General features: G+C 43.7%; 2 protein-coding genes across 7 annotated transcripts in view; both read left to right on the top strand.

Annotated features, from left to right (window-relative positions):
• SEPTIN6 (septin 6) overlaps positions 1-8,667 on the top strand; it is a 60,457-nt gene extending 51,790 nt beyond the window's left edge. For 2 of the 5 annotated variants that reach the window (XM_083722981.1, XM_083722982.1), the window contains exon 10: positions 1,298-3,792. In XM_083722981.1, coding sequence (XP_083579107.1) covers positions 1,298-1,322 — 25 coding nt within the window. In that variant the 3' untranslated portion in view covers positions 1,323-3,792. Of the gene's footprint in view, positions 1-1,297; positions 3,794-7,289 lie in introns of those variants that run through there. The other 3 variants (XM_083722986.1, XM_083722985.1, XM_083722980.1) reach the window with 2 other exon arrangements.
• Positions 8,668-11,945: 3,278 nt separating this feature from the next.
• Positions 11,946-20,848, top strand: NKRF (NFKB repressing factor). 2 transcript variants are annotated; one of them, XM_083722860.1, is made up of 3 exons: positions 11,946-12,557; positions 15,981-16,120; positions 17,465-20,848. In XM_083722860.1, exons 1-3 carry the CDS (start codon positions 12,262-12,264, stop codon positions 19,432-19,434), a joined length of 2,406 nt encoding a protein of 801 aa, XP_083578986.1. In that variant the 5' UTR covers positions 11,946-12,261; the 3' UTR covers positions 19,435-20,848. The 2 variants fall into 2 exon arrangements, with proteins under 2 accessions (XP_083578986.1, XP_083578987.1); XM_083722861.1 differs by lacking the exon at positions 11,946-12,557 and adding an exon at positions 14,806-14,933 and having other exon boundaries at positions 15,980-16,120.
• The last annotated feature ends 504 nt before the right edge of the window (positions 20,849-21,352 follow it).

A 21,352-nucleotide genomic window follows, 5' to 3' on the forward strand; every position in this document is an offset into this window, starting at 1 on the left:
CCATATCCTAAACCTGTTCACTGGCAGCCCTTTCATTTCAATAAAGCTTGCTTCAAATCTGGTATTGCAGGACTATCCCCTTAAATCTGATTAAATTTAAGTATTTCGCCTTAAACATCAACTATATTTTAGAAATGTGACTTCTTCTCATGCTTTATGATTAGTTTGGAAAATACTAAGTATTTTTCCTTCCCAAAAGTTGAAAAGAACCATATGTTCAATTTAAAAAAAAATATCCTTCATTTTTACAAAAATTTATTGAAAGCTTTATTTTTATACTGGAAGGTTTTGTTTAGAAGTTTCACCCTTTGGGAAAAGGAAATCTGATTTGTTTTTTTCAGAGCCTGCAGTCTTTTACATGTATTTCACTTTAATTTGGTGGGGAGAGTTACATTTTTAAAGTGAGAGTTCAAAGGGTTCAGATGATGGTGAAATACTAAAATCTGTCTAATTTAAAGAAATATAATATGAGCTAATGAAGCAGAAAAATATAGCATAAGAATACTGAGAAAAAATTATGGTCTGGCTTAATATTCAATCTCCCCCCCCCAAAAAAATTAAAAAATCCTGGAAACCATAGTTCTATACGGAATAGAGGTATTTGGAGGGGAAAGCCATTTTGGATTAGGTGGTATGCAACTGATGTAAGTTGATAGTGTAGATGTGACCTCATATGTGTCACCTTCAACACCAAAAAGAGCAGGTTGTCTTCCTTAAATGCACAAGTGAGGAAGCTTTCATGACAGCATTTCATCTCTGTTTTGGATTTGCAGCAACCCCAGCTGCCTGAGCACCTGTTTCTATTTGATGGCATCAGTTTCAGGAATGGAATCAGACTACTTGTGAGGGAGGGTGAGGTCCTTTAGCAGTAAAATACACTTGTGTCCCTTAGCTTTCTCCTTAGGAATACCCCCCCACCTCAGGATGCAAAAGTTGCCTATCCCTGAGACAAACAGCTAAAAGAAACTATAATCTGATTACAGTGTTTCTGTGTAGACTCCCCTTCTCCTGGAAACTTGCATGTACGACCCCATTATCCTTAATTGGATTTCTAGACAAACATGTACACTTAGAATCAGAGTATTAGTCTTGGATTACAAAGTACTTATTTAGAAGTGAAATCTTTGCACTGAAATCTTGAGGTCCCCTTAAATGTAACAAAATGTCTATCTTTGTGTTGCTTTGTTACAGTCTATATTTTTTATGGAAAACTTTTTTTAAAAGAATAAACTTCTTTCGTACAATAATTCTGGTTAATACTTTTTTTGTTTTTTGTTCTTTTGCCCTTCTTTTACAGTAACCCATGGCTGTGTACTGAGTAATTTCCCTTGAGTACATGGGGCTGGAATTGGACCTTCACTTATTTAATACGCTTCCGTTCAGCCATGGTCTTCTCATGATGCTTCCACCATTGTGTTAATCTAGATGCATATTCTACATTAATCAGTATCTGATTTATTTTTATTTTATTTTTGACTGTATAATGGTGTGTGTTTGTATACCATGTAAAGTAATACTATAGAGTTTGAAGACGCTGTGGAATTTTTAGGATACCACCCTTGTTGATAAGCCCCCAGCCCAAAGGTACTAGCCTATTAAAAAGCACATTTTTACTAGCATGTTGGAGGCTAGCTTCCATCCTTTGGCAGCTGGCTTGGCCTCTGTGCTGAGGGGAAAGTATTCTACCTTTCTTTTCCAGGCCATCCACTCCTCTGATTGCAGTTTCTTATCACCTGTGGCTAGCAGGCTAGTGCTTAAATGCAAGGCTGTTCCAGGCTCAGTAATACAGCAGTGATAGATTCCCTATGCACAATTGTCCTCTAACTTGCTTGTGCTCATAGTCATGTAGGGCAGGGATGGAGAACCTGGGCAGCCTCCAGATGTTGCTGGACTCCCATTCCCATCAGCCCAGCCATAATGGCCAATGGTTAGGAATGATGGGAGTTGCAGTTCCGCAACTTCTGGTGGACCACAGTTTTCACATTCCTAATGAAAAGAGAACTTGCAGGGTAGCGACCACAAGGACTACCTACTCCTACTTGAACCCACCTGACTATTAAGATTATCTTCTGAAGCCCTTCTTTGGGCCCCACCATCAAAGGTTAGCTAAAGGGTAGGGCCTTTCTGATTGTGGCTCCTTTCTCAACCCCAGTATTTGGAATCCTGTCTACAGGGAGGGTACACATGGTGCTGAATCTCAGTGTCTTTTCAGTACCAGGTTGTACCCTTCCTTTTTTGCTCAGGCTAGTAAGTCTGAGTCAGAGAAAGGCTGTGCTAATCACCTTCCAAGCTATATATACTAGGAGCTGAACCTGGGGCCTTTTGCATTAAAAGCCTGTTCTCTACTATGGAGCCTGTATGGTTTTCCCCTAACGTCACCCTGTTGTACCCTTATCTGCCAGCAGTGCAAGGCAGGAAAATTCATAGCAGTGTGATGTCAATACACAGGGCAACTTTTTTTGCTGCAAGAGATGAAAAACTCCAACATAGGACTACTGTCTGTTTTGGTAGTTCTTTTTTCTCATTACAAATAGATCCATTCTAGCCTATGCTGGGATTGAAGGAATGCCTCTGGCTTTGCTGGGTGCAAGAAGTAGCACCAGTACTGTAGAATTACTGCAACCCCACAATTGTGTGAAGGGATTCCAGCATCTCCCCTGCAAAAGTATACTGTCCTTGGTTCCACTGAAATTAGAAATTAGCTTAAGATCTCTGAAGCGAGGCTTTCCCCAAGCTTCCCCAAACATGAGCCCTGAAACTCCACATTCTGCACAAATGTTTGTAAACAGACCTGCTGGAATGTCTCTTACTGTTTTTCCTAGCTGACCATGTCAGAAAACTGCCTTGAACACTCAGAAGCCTCCTGAGTGTGCTTCTTTCCAAACGTGAGGAAACCAAGTAATAGAAGCCATGCCCAAGGCAGCTTGGGGAATTGTGGGAACTGGAGTCTGAAGAAGAGGGAAGGGACAATATCCTGCATCTGTCAGAAAATGCCTTCTGTTTAAAGGCAGCGTTGTCCATCAAACCAGGGGCCTTTGCATCCTGTGATCATCTAAGCTTTGACCTGCTAGTCTTGGCTCACCCCCAAAGTCTGCCAATGTGAACCTTGGTCGTCCTTGCCTTTGTATGCATGGATCAAGGCCCTTGTTATGCCACACTATGCTTATTTAACTCGTTACACCTCAGCTGGACCTTGTCCTGTTGTCAAGATGTTGCAAAGGCCCTGTTTGTAAATGTCTGAATCCAGCAGGTGACTCCCCTATGTTCTTAACAAAAGTCCTTTGGATGTAGTACCTTCCAAATGTTTTTGACTCCAGCTTCCATCATCCCTGATATTGGCTGTACTGGCTGGAGCTGATGGAGGGTTGCGGTCCAAAGCATCTGGAAGGCACAAGGTTGGCTGCCCCCATATTAGTCAAGTGTGTTGCCAGACCCCAATTCATGCATTTGCCAGGGGCCATCTCTGAACTAATGTGGTGATTGGGTGGCACCAGAGCTCCTCCATTGCACCAATGGAGGAGAGTGTTCCATGCAAATTGGAGCCAGTTGTGCAGACAGCCCTTATGCCAATACCCTTTTTCTGGGGGTTAAGAAAAGCCCCATAAAGAGCACCTGTGATCAGCTGTACATGTGAATGTCATGATTCACATGAGATGTCTTCTGAATGGTGGAGGAGCCTGTGCCATTTCTTCAGCATGCTATTTCAGGGTTTGCTGTTGGTGAATGTGTAAAGAGGAAGGGGAAAAGAGAAGGGCATGCTAAAGGGCCTGCTAAATTTATATATATATATATATATATTTGCTTTCGTAGATTTTCACGGGTACAGGAATGCAGGTTTTGGTGTCCTCGGGTGTCTTCCCGTGTAAAAGTTGGGGTGTCTAGGCGACGTTTCGACGAGGTCTCACTCGTCATCTTCAGGCTGGTGCTTTCGGCTTCTTGTTACTGGAACAGAGCGGGATCTCAATGTTTGAGTTCCTATAAATACTGTAGAGGGGGTGTGGTGTCTAGCCTCCAATGTTCTGGGCAGAGAGGAAGTTCCCAGGCTAGTGTGCCTTTTCTTCTTTTGTTCCTTAATTACTTGAGAGATACCTTGAGTGATTTCTTGAGTGATATCCTGAGTACCACTTAGGTGGGTCATTAGGTGTGGATTAGTTGCTAAAGTCTTTGTGTCTTGACCTCTTGAACTTTGTGAAGAGTTTTCCTGAGAAGATGGCTGTATTGCACTTAGTTGTGCTTTGGCTTGGCTTCGTGTATAGGGGCGAGCTGTGGTTTTGTGGCTTGTGTCAGCCAGATCTGTGTAGGGATTGCAGGGGGGTGCAGCATCCGGAGGTGCCACCATGGATTGGCTACTGGATGGTGTCAGTAATTCATCTGTGGAGAGGGTCTGGGTTTGGGTCTGGTGTGGTTGATTGGTGTTGGCGTTCTGTGTGCCTCTGGATCTGGTGTCAGTTTTTGTGGGGAGGGCTAATTTCCTGCAAATACCCTGCAAAGTCTGCCCAGCCACGTACATTGGACAAACAAACAGACGAATAAATGCACGTATCGCAGAACACAAGAATGCCGTCAAAAAAGAAGAAAAAACTTCCTCTCTTTTCCAACACATGAAAGAAACAGGACACGAAATTAATTTTGCAGATTCCAAATTGCTCTTTAACACGGAACATCACCACAAGAGAATAATCATGGAAGCCATCGAGATAGAGAAACACCCTCACAACATGAACAAGCGTGACGACACATCCCGCTTGCCAGACATCTGGAAATTAGCCCTCCCCACAAAAACTGACACCAGATCCAGAGGCACACAGAACGCCAACACCAATCAACCACACCAGACCCAAACCCAGACCCTCTCCACAGATGAATTACTGACACCATCCAGTAGCCAATCCATGGTGGCACCTCCGGATGCTGCACCCCCCTGCAATCCCTACACAGATCTGGCTGACACAAGCCACAAAACCACAGCTCGCCCCTATACACGAAGCCAAGCCAAAGCACAACTAAGTGCAATACAGCCATCTTCTCAGGAAAACTCTTCACAAAGTTCAAGAGGTCAAGACACAAAGACTTTAGCAACTAATCCACACCTAATGACCCACCTAAGTGGTACTCAGGATATCACTCAAGAAATCACTCAAGGTATCTCTCAAGTAATTAAGGAACAAAAGAAGAAAAGGCACACTAGCCTGGGAACTTCCTCTCTGCCCAGAACATTGGAGGCTAGACACCACACCCCCTCTACAGTATTTATAGGAACTCAAACATTGAGATCCCGCTCTGTTCCAGTAACAAGAAGCCGAAAGCACCAGCCTGAAGATGACGAGTGAGACCTCGTCGAAACGTCGCCTAGACACCCCAACTTTTACACGGGAAGACACCCGAGGACACCAAAACCTGCATATATATATATATATATATATATATATATATATATATATATATTTGCTTTCGTAGATTTTCACGGGTACAGGAATGCAGGTTTTGGTGTCCTCGGGTGTCTTCCCGTGTAAAAGTTGGGGTGTCTAGGCGACATATATATTTCCTTTAACCTTTCCATCTGGCAAACAAAATAGTAGTTCTTTGGTCTGTTGTTTTAATGACTTTTGATTTCTCCTAGCAAAAATACAGTGCTGGTTTTTGACTGGTGGGTTGTTTGTTTCAGGACAACATCACTAACTTTAGTTAAAGTTTGGAGTGGGGAGAACAGTTAAACATTGTTTATATACAGTAATGGTATCGTCATTATATGTGTCAATATTTTTGGGGATATTTAGCTGGTCCCACCACCTGGAAAAACAGGTAAGGTAGAACCTGATGTGGTTAGCCTGATGTGGTTAGCTTATTGAGATGTGATCCTCAACTGCTGTGTACTCAGATACACTAGTGTGTTGCTCACAGCTATATATTTATGGGGCAGGCACCTAGCAAGATCAGAAGTTCCACAAGATTTTGAACAATAAGCATTTTAGAGAAGTTCTGTATGGATGTGCAGATGACCTCTTAGAATATCAATTAATATTTGAAAGAATATTGGCCAATCACAGGAGTTGCAAAGTTACAATTATTACCCTTAAGCCAGTTGTTGAAATATGTTTGATATTCTTCAAATTTGTTAGGAGATTTAAATGCAACAGAAGGGTGCAACTCTTAACAAAAGACCCATATTGTGACATGGTGAGGCCTCTTTCTGGTGGCCTCAGATGGATGGAAGTGTTGAAATCAAGACAACACTCTTAACAGCATCAGTTGTTCCCCTGGTTAGGTTAAACAAAACAAAAAATGAACCTGCAGCTGCAAGTGGCTGACTTGAGAAGTGATGTAACCCCCACAGTCAGGGTCAAAGGTAGGCCGATCCCGATCCATGGGTCACAACCAAGTTTAGGGAGGATTCCAGATATTTATTGTTGAACTTCAACTTCTATTTCTGTTTTTACTATTAGCCATGCCTGTACAGGCTGATAGTTGTAGTCACAGGTTCCTCTTCCCTGCTGTAGGAGGGTGCTCTTTTGCTTCTCCACAAAAACAAGCAAGGGCTGTGTCCATTGATTTTAGTTACATATCGATCTCTTCTTCCAAAAAAAGCTCAAAGCAACCTACTCATTTTACCCTCATGACAGCCTTGTGAGGTAGGTCAGGCAACCGCAGAAGCCAGGTATCCTTTCAGAATGGAGATGTCATGGTGTGGGAGTGGTTTACGATTTCTTCCTCCATGAATCCATGTTCAAGTGCAGGGTGCCACTGACTGTGGCAGCGGGAGAAAGTGACAAAGAAACAGTGGAGCACTCTTGGCTTTATGCCCCTGCTTGTAGGCTTCACCTCAGAGGCATCTAGTTGGTGCCTCTTGGGAAGAGAAAGCTGCATTAGGTTCCCTGAGCCAAGGGGACCGCTGTTGTGCTGTTTCTTAACCATCCTATAAATGTTTGCACTGCACTGAAAAGCAAACCCTCTCTTTCCATATATACTTTATTGTGCTCCTATGCATTTTGTTAAAAGTGTGTTTACAGTCTAACTCTACTATAAGGTGTATCGTGCATTGTGTCCAAATATTTAACATGCTTGAACTCTTCTGATGCATCAATGCTGCTCTGTCTGGGGCTCCAATGGTAGCACGAGCATTGATCCATTCATCTGTCGTCTTGCTCTCTCTCTCTCAATTTAATTGTGTGTGGGATCTGTTTTTTCTCTGCTTGTTCTTTGAATGCTTCTTCCACCCCTCCTTGCATTTAATTGATGATCTGTGTTTTTTTCTCTCCCCCCCGCCTCTCTCTCTTGCTTTCTTTCTCTAGCTTTTTCTGATCTGTCTCCACCCGCTGCTCTATGTCTGATGGAGAAGATTTCCACTTGAGGAAGAGTTTAGGAATTCCCATCCTGTTTGGGAGGGGGAGGAATGAATAAGTCTTTGGATATCTGGAAAGACTTGGTTTTGTTTTCCCGTTTTTTTCTGATGTGCATGGGGTGTGTTTAAAGCTGAGGTGTTTTGTGGTTTTCGCTGCAAGACAGGGAGAATATTGGAAAGGCAAACATCTGTGTATCAGTTAAAAGCTTTGAGGAGCAACCTAAAGGTGGCAGGCAAATTATTGATGTAGCCAAGTGACACTGAGACAGATTCTTTTTTTTTTTTTTAAGCAAAGTATTTCCTTTCTATTTTGCCTCAATATAAATATGATGGGTGGTTTATAAGTATCTGTGAAAAAAAATGTGCTAATTCGTTGGTTTGCTTGGATTAAAAACTAAACAAAAACTTTAAAAATACAAGTTTTATGCAATGAACAGCAAACAGAGAAACACGCGACTTTGCTACCTCTTGAGGAATATTTAATTTTAACACTAAAGCAAAGGACAGTGCGGGAGGGGTTGGGGGGGGGAGTATATTTTTCATTGGGGTCATAGATAACCTCTGCCATTTCGGAAAAAAATAATAATCAGGTTGATTGAGTAATATTTCTCATTTAACTTTTTTTTTAATTAAAAAAAAGGTCCACTAAAGTTTCCACAGACCCTAGTGGCTGAGGAAGGACTGTGAGCCAGAAAGCACACCATTTATACATTTTCACTACAAGGATAGCCTTAAGCAAACTACTTATTCTTCCAGCCTCAGCTGTCCACCCTCCTCCAGTCTGAGAATAATCAAGCTTGCCCACCTTGCAGTCAGTCATGTTGTAAGGATTACCACGGTAAAATATGTGAAGTGTTTTCTGAACACTGGGGGAGGGGGAGGCATTTTTAGTAAAGACTTAAGTATTATTAACCATGATTAATTTAATCCCTGTAGTTCAGCCCTTCCCAGATGTCTTCTGGGTTACAAACTGACTTTTCTATTGTCGATATCAAGGTTGTGGAGAAATTTGTCTGTAATTGGTCATCTGTTTCTTTAAAAGTTATCATGCAAGTCAAGTGTTAACTGCCCTTAATAAAGCATTTTCCGAGCACTTGGAACTTTTCTGGAACGTTCACTGCATGGGGGTCTGTTTCCCAATACCTTGTTCTCTTGTCTTTTCTCTCTATTTTTTGTTTTTGGTCTCTCTACAAACAAGAATTGTGATTTGACAGCTGCACTCAGTATCTATTTACATGACCCACACGAAAGAACCAGCACTGTTGAGCTTGATACCTTTCTAATGTTGTCAATTTTCAATAAAAAGTAACCCTCCCAAAAAAAAGAAACATTTTCCCCTGGTAATTATTTCTGGAATCCATTGAATGAATTGTGTTCACTGAGCTTAATTTTACAGTGGTACCCTGCAAGACAAATGCCTCGCAAAACAAAAAATGCACAAGACGAAAGGGTTTTTCGGTTTTTGCATCGCTTCGCAAGACGAAAACGTCTTGCGAGTTTGTTCGCTTTTTTCCTAAAGCCGCTTGAAGAGGCGCAGTTGCGACGGACCATGCTTCGCAAGACAAAAAACACCACAAGACGAAAAGACTCGCGGAACGAATTAATTTCGTCTTGCGAGGCACCACTGTATATCATTATGCTGTAGTTTTTGATGCACACGTAGATTACATCACATGTGGGATCAGTCTAAATTGTATTTGTATGTCAAATGTTATTGGGACTAAAACAGCAAAGACTTTGTTGTTTTAAAATACTTGCAAATGCAGTATGGCTTGTTGTCAAAGATGGAGAAGCTGTGGCCCTTCAGATGTTGCTGGATGAAGACTGTTCGCATCCCTCACCATTGGCTATGCCAAGCAGGGACTCATCTCAGCTGCAGTCCAACAGCATCTGAAGGGTACTCCAGGTACCCCTGCTATAATGTTTTGTGAATTCTAGTTCATTTCAGCAGATTTAGTCCATGAAATCGTGTTCCATAATACAGTGGCACTTCGGTTTTCAAACGTAATCCATTCCAGAAGACCGTTCGAGTTCTGAAACATTCGAAAACCAAAATCTCAAAACAGAAGCCTCAAAACAGAAAACTCAATACAGAAGCTGTGTGGCACTTTTGACTTCCAAGGCTTGTTTGAAAACTGAAGCTTCCAGGTTTATGGTGTTTGAAATCTGAACTGTTCATCAACAGAGACGTTCAAAAACTGAGGTACCACTGTAAATTGGTTAGTTTTTTTAAGTGCTGAAAAACTCAATGGGTTGTTTGCTTCCCCACTCCTCCACCTGCAGCTGCTGGGTGACCTTGGGCTAGACACACTTCTTTGAAGTCTCTCAGCACCACTCACCTCATTGAGTGTTTGTTGTGGGGAGGAAGGGAAAGGAGATTGTTATCCGCTTTGAGACTTCTTAAGGGGAGTGAAAGGCAGGATATCAAGTCCAAACTCCTCTTCTTTTCAGTGTCAGTCGTAGTTAGAGTAGACCTATTGAAATTAATGGGCATGAGTAAGTTGAGGCCATTGATTTCAGCTGGTTGCTCTATGTAAAACTTGGTACAGGTGTTGTTTTGGCTGCCACAAGCATGATTACTGCTCTGGAAACTATTAGAACTATTTATTTGTTTCATCAGCTAGATTAGTTGATTTTTTAAAAAATAAAACAACCCTTTTTAATTGACCAAAAGTTCTATAAGACTTATCTCTTAGTAAACATTCCTAAGGTTGTAGTGCAAGATTTATTTAAGTTGAATGACATCATTATTCATAATAACAAATCATTTGACTTGCCTACAATTTATTCTGTAATTTTATACAGAAACTATACAACTGTTCCCCACCAACTCACTCACCTACTCATGCACTCAGAAGTATGGTTGGCAGCAGTAATTAGGAATAACGTAAGCCCAAGGTGTCTTGGAGATAGTCTTCTTTGATCATGTGCCTTGTTATAATCTGAAATTCACCAAGAGCCACCTGTGATTAACACTATCTGTGTATCATGTTCCAATATCAAAGGTGTGAAGAGAGCTGTTCTCAGTGGTTGCCTCCCAGTTTTGGTACTCCCTCTACAAACCCACCACCACACTTCAAGACAGATCATTTTTCAGAAATGTAGCAAGTTCTGCCAATCTAGAATGGGGGCAGATCAGGGTTTAGTTGGGAAGGGAAGGTGATACTTAGGTGGAATTTGACAAAAGCAGGGGGCAGTATGATTTTGTTACCTATATCAAGCTTTCAGCATTTCCTATAAATCTAAGTCAGTTTGATGGATTGCAGATTTGAAATAAACACACTGAATAGCATCATGGGACTTGAAACTGATGTAGAAATACCTTTATTAAAGCTGTTGCAAGGTAGCATTTATCCATAACAAACAACACACCCCAACCCAGAGATTAAATAAAGATACTCTACAAGCAAAGAGGGACGCAGGTGGCGCTGTAGGTTAAACCACAGAGCCTAGGACTTGTTGATCAGAAAGTCGGTGGTTTGAATCCCCGCCACAGGGTGAGCTCCCGTTGCTCGGTCCCTGCTCCTGCCCACCTAGCAGTTCGGAAGCATGTCAAAGTGCAAGTAGATAAATAGGTACCGCTCTGGCAGGAAGGTAAACGGCGTTTCCGTGCGCTGCTCTGGTTTGCCAGAAGCGGCTTAGTCATGCTGGCCACATGACCCGGAAGCTGTACACCGGCTCCCTCGGCCCGTAAAGCGAAATGAGCACCGCAACCCCAGAGTCGGTCACGACTAGATCTAATGGCCAGGGGTCGCTTTACCTTTACCTTTACAAGCAAAGAACTTGCTGTATCTGTGCTTGCTGTGCTCATCTGTGTTTATGCTCCTCCCTCCTGATGCTAAAGAACTGCTGAAGCTAAGATTATTGAAAGCTTGTTTTGTGCTACTCCAGGGGTAAGAAACCTTGAAGCAGTGGATTCAGATTACCATAAAGGAGATTCTGACTCAACATTAGGAGGAACTTTCTGATGTTAAGTGCTGTTCAACAGTGGAAGGAACTACATTGAAAGGTAGTGGACTCCCCTTCACCGGAGGTTTTTAAATGGGTTAGAAAGCCATCCACCAATGATTCTTTAACTCTGATTCTTGCATTGCAGGGGGTGGACTAGATGATCCTTGGAATCCCTCCCAACACTACAGTTGTGTGATTCTAACTCAGAATAAAATCTATGTCAACCATTGTCCTCATCTGACTTGGGGGTAAACATATTCTTGATTCCAAATATGCATAGGTTTTAGAGAAGGAGCATAACATTAAACGCATTCACATAACTTCCTCAACAGCAAACATCTGTCATCTTAATAGAGTTGGAAGGGGTCACGAGGGTCATCTAGTCCAACCCCTTATAATTCAGGAAACTCACCGAACGTGGGACTCGAACCCCAGACTCAAGAATGATTCCGTCCTCCTCGCCTTGCCGGGCGAAGCGCTCTCGCTCGCTTGCCTGGGCTCTTTTCCTCCCCACCTCCAGATGGCGCTGTGGGAGAAGCGGAGCGCGCTCCTTGCGGCCCTTCCATGCCGCCCCCCCCCTCACTCGCTCTCCCCTAGGCTCCCCCGCCTCCTCCGGAGATCTCGCGCGGCTCGAACGTTCCATCCCGCCCACGCGAGCAGCGTCTAACAAGCGGAAAAAGAAGAGATGGAAAGCAGCGGGCTGGACCGGGGGAGGAGCTAGGAAGAAGCGCTCGCGCATGCTCACGAGAAGGAAAGAAGACAGAGGAGGGGTAAAGGGGAGCGCACTTGAAGGGAGAGAAGGAGCGGGGTCTTACGCACGTGTGAACGGACACGCTTGCTCTTCGCTCTCCTTTCCGGATCGGGGTTAGGCGGGATCGGTTCGCCAGGGAGCCCCGTCCTGAGTGCTGCCCCCCTTCCCGCTCGCCTCACGCCGGCGCCGGTTGGCCTTGGTGCCCGGACAAGGCCATCCCATGGCCGGCGGAGGGTGTACGTTGCCCGGCGGGGATTTCTTGTCGCCTCGGCCGCCTTCCTCTGCCCAGCCGGTGCCTCCTCAGCCGCCGCAGCCTCCTGCCGAGGGGTCAGCCGCTACTCCCCCCGAGGAGCCCGACCTGGAGCCTTGGCGCGAGAAGCAGGAGAGCGACCGGCACTGGGCGGTGCGAAGGCAGTTCCTTCTCCGCAACTTGCCGGACTACCCGGGAGACGTCTCCTTCCAGAAGCTCCTGGCGCTCTCCCACGCCTGGGCCAACCATGTCTTCATGGGGTGCAGGTAAGGCGCGGGGCGCTTCTCTGCTTCTTTTCCCCACTTCAGCGATCGATCGCGCGCGCAATGACACGTGTTGGGGGGGGTTAACTGGTGGTGTGTACAGCCTTGGTGACACGTTGGGTGCGTATCGCAGTTAATGGAGGAGGAGGAGGGGGCTTGAGTTGTTAATAGAGGTCTGTTGAGCTGCTGGGATATGTCAGCCGGTGGAGCATGAGACTGTTCATCTCAGGGTTCGAGCCCTTGTGCTGGACAAAAGATTCCTTATTTGCAAGGGGTTGGGCTAGACAACCCTCAGGATCCTTTCCAACTCTACAACTCTGTGATCCCACCCACCCACGCACGCCTGGCCTTGAGCATACTTTCACTGATTCAGCCGTTAAGCTGTTTCCGGTTGTTTTGCTTAGGGACTCAGCGCAACTATTATACCGGTCCATGCAGCTCCATGCTGGCTTCTGTACTAATCGGCTGCGGCTGTCCAGGGTTTCAAGGAAAATAAACCTGGGAGATCTCCTGCCAAAAAAGTAGCTGCTCTGCCACTTATTTGCATCCCTTCCCTACAGTGGTTTTAGGTACAAAACGCTGCCTTGTCCAGCGCCAGCCACTGGTGTGCCTAGTTCAGAAGTTCACAAGAGAAAGATTTTCTTCTAATTCACAAGAGCAGTGGGGAATTTGTGCCTGCAACTTCCACCAGCTCCACTAAGCTTGGCTAGTGCTGTTATTATTAACCAGGGATGATGGGAGCTGGACTCCAACAAGGTCTAAAGGGCCACTGGCTCCCCATCCCTAGGTATTATTAATTCATTAATTAATTGTTAATAAATGCCGCTGCCCACTCCCCATCCTGTACAACGACTGGCAGTGGCTCTCCAGAATATCTGGCAGGGATCTCTCCCAGCCCTGTCTGGAGATGTCAAGAAATAAACCTGTGACCTCAATGCCAAGCAGATGCATGCTCTACCACTCACCTTTGACCCTTCCCCTTTCTCTTCCCATTACTCTCTGTTCACAACTCATTTTCCTTTCCATGCAGTGATTATTATGTGTTTGGTATGTAATATTTTAGTCATGTTCTTCTAGCAATTAAATACTACAGACAGTTTGCAAACAGAAAACCAGTAGCAGTGCAATCAACAAGGGCATGCTGTACTAAAACCACCCATTTAAAAACATCAACTGCACAGTAAATAAAATATTTTGGGAAAACAGCAGTAGAACTAACTTATTGAATAAAAACTCTTTCACATTTGGTTCAAAAGGCAACAGAGAGGAAACTGGACAAATCTCTGCAGGAAGAATATTCCAAAGTTTCTTTTTGCAAGGGCAATTTGCAAAGCCCCCTATTCGCCCTGTTCTCAGTATAAGGGTTCATCAGGGATAAGGAAGGGATAGTACAACAATAGGTGGTGGTGCTAGCCTGCTCTCCATCTCCCCAGTCCTCATGGGAGTACCTTATTGACATCTATCTGATTGCCATTATAGAGCAGCAACAGAGGCTGAGAGCAATGCCAGTGGAAGGCAGAATATTAAAATTTCTGTTTAGCTTCTTTATTGACTCACAAAACAATTGCAAGTTCCCAACACCCTTGACACTGTACAGGTCTTCTTCAAAAGAACATTGCTTATTGGCTTGGCATCACTGTCGTGGGTCAAATAAGCAATATTTCTCCAAATATTTTAAGGCCTTCTTGTATATTTGTGGGGATCTTTAACAGTCTGCCATGTTCACTGTTGTACCCTGTTTGGGTTTTCTCTGGTAGGCAGCCCTCATTTCCTTCACTTTACTTCATTTTTGAGCCAAATACCTTTATTTCTCCCCAGAATAACTATCACCCATTCTTCTCTCTTTCCCCCCCCAAAACAAGAAAGTTACAGGCAGATCAGAGGGCATGGAAGCTCTGTCTTTTTTTACCACTGGGGCCACACTTGCACCATACATTGTGTCACTTTAAACAGCCATGGTTTCCCTCAAAGAATCCTGGGAACTGTAGTTTATTCGGGGTTCTGAGAGTTGATAGGAGGCCCCTATTTCCCTCTGAGAGCCAAAGTTTACATAGTTCTATGGGAAGAGGGATTGTTTGTAGCCATCAAAAGGAAATAGTATTCTCCTAACATCTCTCAGCCCCCTTAACAAATGACAATTCCCAGGATGCTTTGGGGAAGCCATGACTGTCTAAAGTGGTACAGTAGTGCTTTAAATGTATGGTGTGACCTTTGCCATTATGACATAGCAGCAACTGAAAACAGACCTTCAAGTATTCAGTGCAGTATTCCCTGTTTTGGCTACCAGCCTTTAAAAAAGTGCTGGTGGGGAAGAGGTTGTTTAGGCTAAGAATCAAGCTGTCCTTGACCAGTGACTGCCTTACTCCATTCACTTAACTGGAAATCAACAAGGTTTGGGAACATAGGAAAGAGTCTTGTACCAGGCCAGACTATTAGTCCTTCTAACTCAGCGTTGTCTGTTCTGTCACAACAGTTGCCCTCACAATGTCTGGGTTCTTTTCTCATACCATGCTGCTGGAAATGCCATGTGTCTCTCCATAGCATCCCTTGTGCCAAAGATCAACGCCAGCATATTCCTTTGTCTTGTCCATTGTTTACATTTGAACTGGAGATAGTTGCCAGTTAGATATCATGATGGAAAGTTTTCCATCCACGGTTTTCTTTAGTATAGTTGTGAGTTTCCAGATAGTTTTCGTTTCGCCAAAAGCAGCTTACCCCAATCTGTGGCCCCCCAGATGTTACTGGACTCCCAACTCTCAAGAGCCCCATCGAGGATACAACTTGTCAGGGATGATGGAGCTAGTGTCCAGCAATATATGGAGTAAGCCACATGGACTATTCCAAGCATAAACAGTTACCTGGATCTGTGGCCTGACTCTGAATAAGACAGCTTCCTGTGTTCCTGTATCTTGTATTACAGTGGTGCCCCGCAGGACGAAAAACCCGCTAGACGAAAGGGTTTTCTGTTTTTGGAGGCGCTTCGCTAAACGAATTTCTCTATGGGGTTGCTTCGCAAGACGAAAAAATCTTGCGAGTTCCCGCGTTTTTCTCTCGCTTTTTTCTGCCCTTTCCCTAAGCGCTAAGCCGCTTATCAGCTGTTCCGCTGATAAGCCGCTTCTCAGCTGATCGCTAAAAGCCGCTAGACCGCTAATAGCGCTAATCTGCTAAGCTGTCAATGGGCTTGCTTCGCAAGACGAAAAAACCGCTAGACGAAGAGAATCACGGAACGGATTAATTTCGTCTTGTGAGGCACCACTGTATGTTTCGCTGGGCAAAGGTATGAAAAGTTGTTGTAACCACACATCTCTTGGTCCAACAGGACACCCACTTAGGTAGTCCTCTGGTGGGCAGAGGTAGGATTAGAGCTGCAAGGAGGGTTTTTGTAATGGCAATCTATAACTTGAAGCTTCTTTTGCTTAAATGCAGGTATAGCCCTGAAGTTATGGAGAAAGTCCTCCATATGGCCGAAGGGATTGACATTGGCGAGATGCCGTCATTTGAATTGGTGCCTGATGCCAAGGCAACTAAAAGGCCACGCTCCCTGCCGGACTATTCTCCATCTCGTAGTGAGTGTCTCCATTTCCCTCCATTCCATTCACAGCAGAATTGGCTCTTTAATGATGATAAATGAATCAGCAATGTCAGGCATGAAAAGACCAAGGGCTGTATCTAATATTCTTTGTCCACTAGCCCAAGGCCTCATGTACTAGTGGACAAGTAAGTTTTAAATGTTGTGCAGCTGAGAAATCCAGCGCTGCAACAGTTGCACCAGCACGGTGGTCTTCAGCCAATCTAAACCTGAGACCCACCTCTAAATCCCAACCAGCAACATGGGACCCACATTCAGATTTTCACATTTGATTTATACTTAATTGTGCTAACATCACAGCACACGTCACACACTATTTTTTAAAAAAGCATGTGAGGCAATATTTAATATATCGTTGGTGAAATTTTGTACGCTTTTAGTAGATGTGTCCTCTTTTATATTTTATCTTTACTCCATGGTTAACACTGAGCAAGAGGGCAAGTCATCATCACCATTATGTTTGTGTTATATTCCCCTCCAAAAGGCTTTCTGTCACTTTTTAAGCTTTCCATAACTTTTCTCTGTCAACTGCTGGTGCCTTTTTCTCTGCCTACCTTGCACTTTTGGAATCACATCACCCGTCTTGCCTCTGTTGTTCTCCTCTACACCTCCCTCCCTCTTTTTGCCTCCTCCTTGTACCCTCTCAGTCCTTTATCTCTTGTCATTTACTTTTGTCTTACCTTCTTTCTCAATGTTTTCTATCACTAGGTCTCTGCCTGTTTCCTCTTTCTCTCAGCTCATGCCTTCTTCCACATTTTATTTACCTTCTCAAAAATTTATTTCCTTTCTCTCTCACCTTCTCTTGCTTCCTTTTTATCTGCTGGTATTACCTTTCTATGTCTCCTTCACTTTCCTTTTTTTAACTCTGCTCACTTCATTTCACCTCTCTGTAACTCTTCCCCCTCCTACTGTCAACAGCAAAACAGGATTTCTGTGGAAGGTTCATCACTGTCAGAACCTAATATAGGCAACAGCAGTTCTTTGTTTCCCCCATTGTTGGATTATTAAATTGATCCTCAGATACACCTCCACACTGCAACACTGCAACATATAGTTGTAGTTCCCAAACCAAAAGTGCTTCCTCTTTCAAATTGCAAAGTCTTGCCACTTTACAATTCTCCCCCCCCCCCCTAAAGAAACTATGGCGTTTTCAGCCATAGCTTTAATCACACAGCTATGGAATATAATATTTTGAAAATCTGCCTTCCACTTCCGCCCGGCCCAAAGTTACAATTCCTCATGCCTGCAGAGAAAAGTTATATTTCACCCATGTTTCATTTTTCATTTTAAAAATCCTCTTTTAACTTCTTACATTGCATAGGTCTCGAACCTCCAAGGAAGCAGAGTGCCAAATACCATGTCAGGCCTCGTTTTGAACCTATACACTTTGTAGCCAGCAATACTCCAGATGAAGAAAAAAAGCCTGCTTCAGAAAATGAAGCAGAGGAGGCCAGTGAGAACATAACCCAGCAAATCCAAAACTACGCTGATCGGGTTTTCAGCAGCTTCAGTACCCAGGATGAGGACACACAGTTTTCCAGAACAGTAGGTTTAGGTTATGGAAGTACCCAGGGAAACCAGATAGAAGCTGAAGTGGCTTCCAAAAATGAAGACTCTTCTGCCAGTGGTGTTGCAGCAGATTTGTGGGGGCCTTCTCTTCTCCAGGCTGCCTCTGAAACATTTCCCAAATCGGTTATAGTAGCCAAGCAGTATTTCATTAACAAACTTGCAGTGGCAGTCCGCAATAATCTTGCTAGCCCTGAAGCTAGTTGCGAGCCAGACAAAATTAACTACACTTTTCTGTTGACACGATCCATACAGGCTTGCAGGACAAACCCTGAGTATATTTATTCCCACTTGAAATATTTTTCCCCTGAGGACCTTCCCGATAACAAGAAGCTCCTAAAAGATGGTTTTGCTTGTGAGGTGAGGTGTCAGGATATATATTTGGCCACAGGTTATGCCGGCAGCAAAAATGGATCGAGGGACCGAGCAACGGAACTGGCAATGATTCTGCTGCAAAAGCCTGTGGAGGTTAAGATTGCCCAGCGAAAGTACAAGAACACCACCCTGGAGGATTTAGTGCTGTGTCAGAAGGGCAAATCTCCACCTGAATTCCCTCCAGTGCTCAAGCATTCGGATGACACTGTCACTTCCACGAAAGAATGGTCACCTGGACAGCTGACCTTTAACCCCCAGCAGGGCTCCAGTTCAGCTAAACATTGGACTAACTTTGTCCTCACAGAAAATGCCAGTGATGCCATTGGGATTTTGAACAATTCAGCCTCCTTTAACAAAATGGCAATTGAATACAAATATGCCATGATGCCAAATAGATTGTGGCGCTGCTGTGTCTATTTGCAGGACCACTTTTTAGCCGAAGGGTATGGCTCGAAAAAAACAAGCAAGCATGCTGCAGCAGACGAAGCGCTGAAAGTTCTCCAGAAGACCCAGTCCAGTACTGGGCCCACCAAAGCAGTCCAGGTTCGGAAATTTAGCGGGGCCACTCATATTCCCCCCAAGAAGAAGAGTCTGAAGGAACTTGTTGTGTATGAGAACTCCATGAACCCTGTGTGCACCCTGAACGACACTGCTCAGTTCAACAAGATGACAGTGGAGTACATCTTTGAAAGGGTGATGGGGATCCGGTGGAAGTGCAAGGTGATGCTGGAAAAGGAAATAATCGCTGAAGCAATTGGGGTCAAGAAGAGTGTCAAGCACATGGCGGCAGAAGAGGCTGTCAGAGTCCTGAAAAGAACCCAACCAACAGTCATCAACAACCTGAAAAAAGGCACCATCGAAGACGTCATCTCAAGGAACGAGATCTGCGGGCGTTCAGCAGAAGAAGCATCGAAGCAGCAGATCAAGGAAGACAACATTGGGAATCAGATTCTAAGGAAAATGGGCTGGACAGGCGGTGGCTTGGGGAAAAGTGGGGAAGGGATCCGAGAACCGATTGCTGTGAAGGAACAGTTCAAAAGGGAAGGGCTTGGGATGGACAATGAAAGGGGGTCAAAAATTGCAAAGAAAGATGTTGAACAGATCATCCAGAATTATGCCTTCTCGGACAGCAAAGTTGATCTGACGTTCTCAACAGAACTGACCAACGATGAGCGCAAACAGATTCATCAGATAGCCCAACAATACGGGCTTAAGAGTAAATCCCATGGACAGGGCCGTGATAGATTCTTAGTGGTTAGCCGAAAGAGGCGTAAAGAAGACTTGTTACACCAGCTAAAGCAAGATGGTCAGGTTGGCCATTATGAACTCATTATGCCACAGGATAAATAAGGCTTGAGGGCCATCCATTTCTTCTGGGGATGTTCAGACTGAGGCTGAATTCTCCATTAAACCGAGCGAAAGTTGCACATGGTTGTGGGAATGATTGAAACCTGTTTTACTTGTTCATTAATTTTATAAAACTTTCTTAGGGAAAAAAATAAGAGCTTTATATAAGCAGTTTAACTGTTTTATGAAATCTCTTGGAAAAGGCACGTTTCCTTCACATTTTCCTAGTTTTGTAATAGCAGGAACACTTTGTGTGACAGGGAAAGTTTGCACACCACTTTAAAGCAAAAGGGTAGGATGATTTCCTTCTCTATTTTTTGACTTAAAAAAAATAAAAAATAAAAAAATAAAGAAGGTGGCAATATGTAGAAAACTATGTAAAGTTGGTATTAATAATAAATAGATTTTTATTTCTGGACATGCAAAGAATTGCATGTTTTGTATTTAAAATGTTGGATTTTATTGTGGGAAGGATGGGGAACTTGCTTTTCAGTTTATTCAAAATGCAGCATCATTACAGTAATTAGTGATTTGGTTTACCCAAGACTGCCTTCTTCATTTGTACCCTAAAAGCCAAGGATGAGGAAGCTGTGGCTCTCCAGATGCTGCAGAATTACAACTACCACAATCCCTGGCCATTGGTCATGCTGGCTGGGGCTGAGGGGAATTAGGAGCCGGTCACCATCTGGTCCACAGGTTCTCCATCCCTGATATAAACCCAGAATGGGAGATAGTCAGAAAAGCCCGAGTCTCAGATTTTTATTTAAAATCTGTATTTATAAGCCAAAGTTCATAAGTGGGTGGGAGTTGTTTTAATTTTGAGTTGTTTTAATTTTAGTAGGAGCACAATGGCATAAAACTCCCACTGAAATCAGTGGGCCTTAAGTGTGTTCAACTGTGGCAAGTTGCATACGGTTTCTAAGATAGCTTTCAGAGTTTGAGGCAATGCCTTCTGCTTCCTCTTGGGGAAGACACCTGAGGAGCATGTCACAGCTCTGTATGTGTGAGATTATGTAAACACACGCAAGCTAGTTCTAATTTTTGTTATTTCATAGAGCAGGGGATAGGGAACCCAGATGTTGTTAGACTTCAATTCCCAAGAGTCCTTGGGTAAAGAGAATTGTTGCCTTGCAAAATCTGGTTCAAGGCCACAGGTTCCCCACCTCCGTCATAAGAGCCAGAATCTGTAATTCTTTGACATAAATTTGATTTATTGTGCATGCTGCAGAACATACATGGCTCTGGGTTTTGCCTCAAGTGGCCATGCTTTTGCTTTCCAAATCTGATGATGTTAGTGAATAAAAGAAAAGCGTTTTTATCACCTTAACAGAAAGATGAACTCTGGTGGAGTGGATTTCTCCTACAACTATTGTTCAGTGAAGTATTTTATAAAAAATAAACACTCTTGGGTCAGGTCCATTTGTTTCTATGTGTGCTGCTTTCACTTTTCATTTCCTTTCACTGCATTTTTTGTGTACATGTGCTCGTATAAAATATGGAGAGAAATAAGTAAAAGGTTCTCTCTGTAGGGCGTTTGATTAGTGTGTGCGTAATTCTCTTACTTCCCCTTATTTCCTATGCAAAAACTAAGCTTTTTTGAAGGCAAACCTCCCTCCCAGTTCCAGGAGCCTTTAAATAAAATGCAGCCTTGTTAAGGATGCAAAAATCAACTACCTTTTCAATCTACTTGTCTTTCTGGGAACCGTCATCCATAGCTAGAAACAATAAGTAGAGGATGTCATGAGTAAATCTGGTTGATTTACTAAGCCTGTGTAACTTTGCTTTATGCATAAAAACAAGTTTAGCTTATGCACACAGATCATTGCAGGTGCCATCCAAGAAGAGGCACCCACTCCTCTTTATGGATGAGGGAAGGTGGAATACCTCTTCTGAATCTTATACTGAGAGTTTTAACCCATTG

This window comes from Podarcis gaigeae (assembly GCF_964106915.1).
Source record: "Podarcis gaigeae genome assembly, chromosome: Z".
Classification (NCBI taxonomy): Eukaryota; Metazoa; Chordata; class Lepidosauria; order Squamata; family Lacertidae; genus Podarcis; species Podarcis gaigeae.

Excerpts from the sequence above, each read along its gene's own strand:
- NKRF (XM_083722860.1), top strand. The coding sequence starts at position 12,262 with ATGGCCGGCGGAGGGTGTACGTTGCCCGGCGGGGATTTCTTGTCGCCT. Across the intron at positions 12,558-15,980 it reads CATGTCTTCATGGGGTGCAG|GTATAGCCCTGAAGTTATGG; the intron begins GTAAGGCGCGGG and ends GCTTAAATGCAG. Across the intron at positions 16,121-17,464 it reads GGACTATTCTCCATCTCGTA|GTCTCGAACCTCCAAGGAAG; the intron begins GTGAGTGTCTCC and ends TACATTGCATAG.